Genomic DNA, 8185 nt, shown 5'->3' on the forward strand with positions numbered 1-8185 from the left:
TTGAACACGTAGATTTCAAAATTAAACAATTTGTTTGAATAAAATACATATTTGACATAATGATATAATATCACATGTCATCAAGCTCACTATATAAAATGAGCTGATACCTTTACTGATACTCGAAAGTGATATGTAAACATACTACATACCTGTAGGTACTACGAGGCCTGGACGTTAGTGATATGACGATAACTCATTGCTGGTGTCCGACTTTATTACCTACATATAACATGAGTTTCACCTGATTATCCATCTGGTATCTTGAGCTTAATAGTCGCCTCCAAACCTCCCCTTTTAGCGACCCCATACCTCACAATGTAGCCATCAATAATTTCCTCGGATCACTGTTCACTGAATACTGATATAACTACGTTGGTTACAATTTACAGGAGACACATCATTTTTAAGAAAGTCCTTGAATCGATCCCAAAGCAAATATAACTCTCCCCGTAAGTTTGTTCGCACACAACCAACTTGCGTACTGTCGTTCGGGCGTCTACCCTCTTAGTCCGGTGGTTGTTGGTCTAGAAGTCTTCTGGAAATCGATTGATTTGTGATCTACTCATAGAGCCCTTTCATTTGATACCCAACATGGTATGATTTAAAAAAAAAGTAAAAAACTTTGTACTGCCGACTTTCTGACGTCACAGCAACTACCCCCACCACTTTCGCGCTTGTCATCTCATATATTTGTGTTCAGGACATCACACTGAATGCACTGATACTAAATATGTCTACATTTGCGACGACATGAGCGAAAAGTAACCTAAAGCCTGTTTCGCCAACCCTCTATCTTGTCTTCACCTAAAAAATCACAATAACATAAATGCGATCCCGGTCAATGTAAGTCTAGTGGAACATAGAAGCGGTTATTTAACTTAAACGTGAATACTAGCGCCACGAAGTTGGCTATTAGCTGGTTCGCGATATTCGCGACATGATATAATACCACATCCATAGTTATTTTATCAGTTATGGGAAATTATAACTGGCCAAACAAGATGGCTTACTCATACAACAAATCGACTTAGTGCAGGACGCTCGTCGGAGCGTGGAGCTAACGCCAACGTAAATACATGTAAGTACCTATACATGAAGATTTTTTATTATATATCACGTGCGATTTTAATATACATTGAACATATTTTTAATTACTACTAGGTATGTCATACTTAACCGAATTAATGTATGTAATGTTGCTCGTTTATGTACAGCTAGGTACATTTTTGTATATAAACGTTAGTTATTTAAATTACTAACGTTACTGTAAAACCCTGATATAAGTATATATGTAAATAACACGCGTTTATGTTAATAATAATGTATATAAATCGTGAAAGTTTAAATCAGTGTTTGATATTTTGTTACTCCTGATAGAGTTCGGTTTTGTGAGTTTTCATTCCCTTGAAAAACAGAACACCTGTGATTAATAAGGAACAAGTGGACCCGACAAATGTACAAGCATATCCTAATAAAAAAAATCATTTAAACGTAACGTGTTTTGTTTAGTTACACCAATACAGTTTTTTTTATGTATCTACACATTTTTACAAATTTGTGTACCTAGTTAATAAAAATGCAAGGATACGACCTAATAGGTGCCAAATACCCATATCTACGCATATACAAACAACTGATAGAAGCAACATTGATCGCCAATGCATCAATAATAATAGTTAATGGGTGAACCATATCCTCATTTGTTACTCAACACATTACAAGGTAATCATAGCATTCAAATAAGCTTAATATATTTCAATACTTTCAAGCATCTACAAGAATTTATTTGTTTTAACATTATTGCACGATACAGAAATGGACAAATTACTTAAGGTTCTTAACTTGTAGTTAGTGCAGGATCGAATTTAAGAATTGGTGTAATTATTACATGAAAATAAAAAAATTGAGTAATAAAAACAGAACTTAATAATGCCATTGTATAGGCTGCTAGTGTCACATACACCTATTATATTCTGTTGGTTGCTTTACATAATGATAAGACAATATTGCCGAAAATAAACACTTTATTGCTACTAAAATACTTTAACTATAAAAGCGCGACAATATGAATGATAATGCTAACGAGGACACGCGTTCTAATGATGAACGTGTACTGACTCGTATTTTACTGCTTTACGCAATTGGAAGTAATTTCGCTGAGATGGCAATGTGCGGTATGTTAGACCGTACAGCGATGTTTTAAACAAGTTATTTGTTTCAAATAGATAATGCCATTAGCTCCAGAGGGCAATTTAGGCGAAAGCATCCTCAGTTTTCAGTGTAATCAAGAAACTCAAAGTTATAATGGACCCTAGTTGTCTCGACAAAGTTAAAATGGTACCAATTTGTACGCAACGTTCCCTCAAGATCCTAAAACTCCACAAAGCACTAAACTACACTACCAACGACGCGAAACGTGTAAATCCTTCTGAATTTTGTTTTGGAAATATTTGAAGCCGTATTCTTAATATTGTAGCAATAATCATTCCCACAATTTGCAATTTGTGTAAATTTAAAGGGTAGGGTATCAAAATACCGAAGACAATGAAATAAATGAAAGGAATGTAAATTATGAAGATTTTAAATCACAATATTCTTTACTATATAAAAAGTGAATATTATGATAATCTTGCTTTGTAAACTTATCAAATTCGATTTATTTCGTACGAGTAATATTACTTATTTTTTTACGTTTATATTACGGGTATTTAAATTATTGTTTTTTTATTTTAGGTGCGTGTACATAAGTAATGCTTTATAGATACTTAAGGTGTAGCCTATAAAACTGATATCATATGGTTTCATAACGCACAGAAAATTTACTTAAAGCTCAGGCATATTACATACATAACAATAATAAGCTAATCTAAAAATAAAACAACAAAAACTGACTAAGTAAGTATTTACCTACACAAACAACAAGTAAAAAAGAAAATATTATAAAACTAAATTCACATAAAACCCCAATCATAACAAGAACATTTTACTGTGTAAATTATTAATCCTAAATATCTATACATTATCTTTTATCCTATATCGTTCTATCTCTTATCTTCCTTATCTTTTTTAATATATGTAATGGTTACACTACTAGTCTAGTACCCACAAACTAGTCTAGGTCTATGTGTGTAAGTTTATCACAAAATATTCGTGCCATTTTCAACCAAAAGGGTACTTTTTGTCGCTTGTCAGTAAGGCGCTATTTCCATATAGCTTCAATTATAAATCAACCTTATCGCGACAAGCGACAATGTTGTACCTTTTGGTTGAAAACGTCACATTTATTTATTTTTATCGTTAATTTTTCATACGTCTGTAACAGCGTTGCTTTTGCTGTTGCTGCTGTCAGTGTAAATTTTCTTGATAGTCATCAAGGAGAATGCCAGTAATATCGCCCGCGCCAAAGCAGTAAAGCTGCTACAGCAACACTGCTGCAGTCATCCGAATATAACCAGAAAGGAAGGCCACGACAACATAACATAAAAGCCTACTATTTGTAAAATTATTTTGTTTTACAAGGGGGCAAAGTTGTTGTTTAACCTCTCGTGCTAATACCGAGCAAGCAAAAGATTCCAAAATTGAACCACGAGCGTAGCAATTGGTTCGAAAAATGGAATCTTGACCATTGCGAGGGTTTCCAGGCACGAGGGTTAAACCAATTTTGCCACCGAGTGAAACGCAAAAAATTTCACGACACCAACACAAGAAAAATACTAACTATAAAAAATATAAAACAAAATCAAAGCAAATCCATTCAAAATGAATGTTATTAAATATTGGTCATTCAATAGCATCATATAAAAGTCAATTCTACCAGCAAACAGGAATTTTCTTTTGCATTTGAATACTTTGCCTCACATGTGGATAAAATGCAACTTTTCTATCAGTTTTTAGATTAGCCTTTACCAGCTGGTGTGTTGAAAATAACTATTACAGTTGCATCCAAAATGGTGCTCACTCTGTACAAGTTAGACGCTAGTCCACCGGTACGAGCAGTGAAGATGGTGATTGCAGCCATCAATCTACCTGATGTGGAATACGTTGACGTCAATTTGCTACAAGGAGATCATTTCAAAGAAGATTATATCAAGGTATTGCTTGCCAGTTATATGTAACACTTTAAAAGTAAACCCTCGAGCATTCAAATCATCAAAATCATTGATTGAATATCTGCATTGATATTTATATATTTTTAAAATTATTGTAATATTTTTATATTTGCAGCTAAATCCGCAACACACGATACCAACATTGGTGGATGACGACTTCGTTATTTGGGACAGGTAACTATTTAATTAAAAAAGTCAAAATCAATTTGACTAGAAAATTATACATTAAAATTTAATTTACTACGAGTATGTTAGTTGTGATATTTGTCTTAGAATATTCAAACACTTTTTTTCGATTCAGCCATGCGATTGCTACGTATCTCATAAACATGTACGCTGACAACGACTCTCTGTACCCATCGGATCCAAAGAAACGAGCTCTGATCGACCAAAGAATGCACTTTGATAGTAGCATTCTGTTCCCATCTGTACGAGAAGCAGTAGTGAGTAGTAAAATCCAAATACTATTTTGATCGATTCACATAATTATGGTCAATGTGGCGAAGACCGGCATATGAAATGTAGTGCTGGGAAGACCGTCAGCTCAGACACGGTCACAACGGAAGAGCTTCACTCCTTATGCTCTATTACCGACCTTCTGTAACTGGAGTATGTGTGTAATCACAAGAGTTAAAAGCGACGAAAGATCTTTTAGACGGTCTTCCACACATTGACCTTATTGAATGTAGATCATCGACACAGTTTAATTGTCCATTCGTAAAAGCTCATTGTAACGAGATAAGTTTTGCGAATGGTAAGGTAAGAGATTTGCTTTATAAATACTAACGGTTGTATTTTGTTCTTATTATTCCAGATTTTTACTTTGCCATATTATGATGTGAAGTTCAAATAAATTAAGTATGTTAAATCCAAATGTTCATACAATATTTCTTCACATAAAATAACGTCAAATAATTTAATTAATACATTAGTTTTAGAGCCAACAGCCAACGGTGGTGCGTCATATTTAACTTGAATTGTTGTTCGTGATTTTTTTTCTCTACACCAGGCCAAACCGAAAAGTTCACCTGATATAAGTTCTATTCTGTTAATTTTAGGGCCCAGTTATTTTTGGAAACGACAAAGCATTCCAGCCTGAAGTGCTGCAAAAAATCCAAAGCGGCTATGAGTTCACCGAAAAGTTCCTCACAGGGGAGTGGCTGGCCGGTGACGACATGTCAGTAGCAGACATCTGCTGTGTCGCCACTATCAGCACAGCGAACGAAATTTTACCTATAGACGAAAATTTGTAAGTTTTTCAAATCTAGTTTTCAGTTTTGCTTAGTTGCTAGATAACCTGCATGCTGATAATCTTGATGCGAGCACTGTTATTTTTTACTGTTCCGTACCTCAAAAGGAGAAAACGGAACCCTTATAGGATGACTGTTTTCCGTCCTTTATCACGGTAACGCGTAGAGGTATCGAGTTTAAATAATTAAAACCCATATACTCAGGTCTACAGTCCCTTCAAGCTGTGAAAAAATCAAACTTCTATGTTATCGTAAAAAATATATACGTTTATGCTGCAAAACACGTAAATTTCGACACTCCCAAGGAAATCAAAATTTGTAGGGTAGGTACATTCCGTTGACCTAGAACTATGAAATTTGCCAAGTAATATCGTCTTACACTGCAAATACAGGGAAAAATCTGAAAACTATTTGTACGGAACCCTCGGTGGGCGAGCGGCTTTGTAGCCGGATTTTTTAAATTATTTTAGCAAATAGAGTTTTGAATGATTCACGGTTAGTTTCACTAGACTTATATTGACCGGGATATAGAGCGAAATATCGGGAGCTCACAAATAATACAAAAGGTAATCACGGTCTATATCCCGGTCAATATAAGTCTATTTTAGCAAATTATAATCTGATCTTGAGCCATGTAAAAACAGCCAATTCACGTTTCATTTAAACATAATATTTTATTTATTTTTCTCAAATAAAACACAGTCCGGTAGGAAAAAAGTCCATTAAAGTAATTGTTTATAAAATAAAACAAGTTTCAGTTTAAAATAAGGCCCCTTTGACGTGGTGCCGAGGACGCCGGGAGCTTTTCCCCGTTGTATTCTTAATTTCATTTTTTTTAAACTTTTACTTTAATGGATAGGTATTATGAAATCTGTTTTATAGAAACAAAAAGTAACAAAGTAAATTCAAGTAACAGGCTTTTTATATACCTTTCAGATCAGTAGTCCAGCAGATAAATACATTTTGACATTACTCTTTTATAAAATTACAGATTCCCCAAACTGGCCGAATGGATTAAGCGTTGCTCGGAACTGGAAATCTATAAAAATGAAAACGAACCCGGATTGAATCTTTTCAGTCAGATACTGAAGAGCAAGCAGGCTTAGATTTTAATTAATGCGATGTAAATTGGAGACAAAAGTATTTAAATACAAGTACATACTTCAAGGCAAATAAATACAGTTGTCTGGAGCACACTACGAGTTTGTAGATTTTGGCGTCGAGACACTAGGCCAGTGGGGTAAAGGGAGGGGGGCACGGGGGCTCGACAAGGTGCTCAGCAAACGCCTAAGGGAGGCCATAGGTGACCCTCGCGCAGGCAGCTTTCTCGCGCAAAGATTGGCCATAGTAATCCAGCGCGGGAACGCTATCTGCGTGATGGGCACCCTACCAAGGGCAAAAAAATTCATGTTTTTTTTTTTTTTTTGGTTCAGTTATTTTATTTGTAGTTAGTTTCAGTTTTATATTCATGTTATAACACTTATTATATAATAAATGATTTATTATTTGGGACATAGGTACTTGAAATTATGGAAAAGCAAAAAAAACTGGTTCGGTTGTTTCAAGAGTATTTCATGGCTATTTACTTTTAATTTAAACGTATTTGTAGAAAATATCAGTCGCTGTTACGATATCCTGCGTAAATAATAGTCAATATCCAATCTAGTAGACTAATTTTAAAACTTTTTTTTTTTATAATTTTATAATATATTAGGTAAGTAACTATATAGATTTGCACTATACACGTGTGAGAATTCGTAGTAATTTATATAATTGTTTAAGTAAACTGTTTAATTAGAGATAACGGTAAACCGTCACACAGGTATTAATGTTGCATGAAAGATAAACACTTGCTACATTGGTACAAGCAATAAAGTTATAGTAATATCTATGTTGTCTTATTTAATTACCGAAGAACTGTTATTAAAAATTCTTTGGTGGACCTTTTTAGGGTTCCGTACCCAAAGGCTAAAAACGGGACCCTATTACTAAGACTCCGCTGTCCGTCTGTCCGTCCGTCTGTCCGTCTGTCTGTCTGTCACCAGGCTGTATCTCATGAACCGTGATAGCTAGACAGTTGAAATTTTCACAGATGATGTATTTCTGTTGCCGCTGTAACAACAAATACTAAAAACAGAATAATATAAATATTTAAATGGAGCTCCCATACAACAAACGTGATTTTTTTGCTGTTTTTTTTTTTCGTAATGGTACGGAACCCTTCGTGCGCGAGTCCGACTCGCACTTGGCCGGTTTTTATTTATAACTACACAATGAAATCCTAACTAACCATTCAAATATGCTCTTCACCAGAAGTATCAAATGTAATAACAAGAATCTTTATTAATTTGAAAGAATATCAATATATCGTGTAGGTAAATATGATGTTTGTAGTATTAGTATGACCATTAAACTATACAAAATTTAATTCTTTGGATTGACTTATCATTAAAACAATTGTTTACATGTCATTTACCATACAACAAGACAACTGAATTTCCAAATTAGTCTACCCACCATCGCATGTCGAGTCGAGGTACATGAACAAATGCGAAGATCCTCAACTTGACATACGTTACTGACAAGAATGAAGAACCCTTTAAGATAAAGCGTGTTCCGCTTGAATGAATAAGATATGAGAGTCGGCGACGGAGTTAATATTAATGAGGCTGTTACAGGCTGTTTACAATTGTTCCAGCGCTACCAACAGAAAGTACAGAAACTGGAAGTATCAGAGTACGGCGGATTGGTTAACCGTTTTTACATACTGCATATACCTACACATATCTCGTTCGGGGAAAACTTTTGGGGCGCACGCAAGCA

General features: G+C 34.7%; 1 protein-coding gene across 1 annotated transcript; it reads left to right on the forward strand.

Annotated features, from left to right (window-relative positions):
- The first annotated feature begins 3912 nt into the window (after positions 1–3912).
- LOC134755452 (glutathione S-transferase 1-like) lies at positions 3913–6533 on the forward strand. Its single transcript, XM_063692012.1, has 5 exons — positions 3913–4094; positions 4228–4286; positions 4414–4555; positions 5171–5361; positions 6354–6533. The coding sequence occupies exons 1-5, from the start codon at positions 3951–3953 to the stop codon at positions 6466–6468; spliced, it is 651 nt and encodes a 216-aa protein (XP_063548082.1). The 5' UTR covers positions 3913–3950; the 3' UTR covers positions 6469–6533.
- The last annotated feature ends 1652 nt before the right edge of the window (positions 6534–8185 follow it).

This window comes from Cydia strobilella, chromosome 1 (genome assembly GCF_947568885.1).
Source record: "Cydia strobilella chromosome 1, ilCydStro3.1, whole genome shotgun sequence".
Lineage (NCBI taxonomy): Eukaryota > Metazoa > Arthropoda > Insecta > Lepidoptera > Tortricidae > Cydia > Cydia strobilella.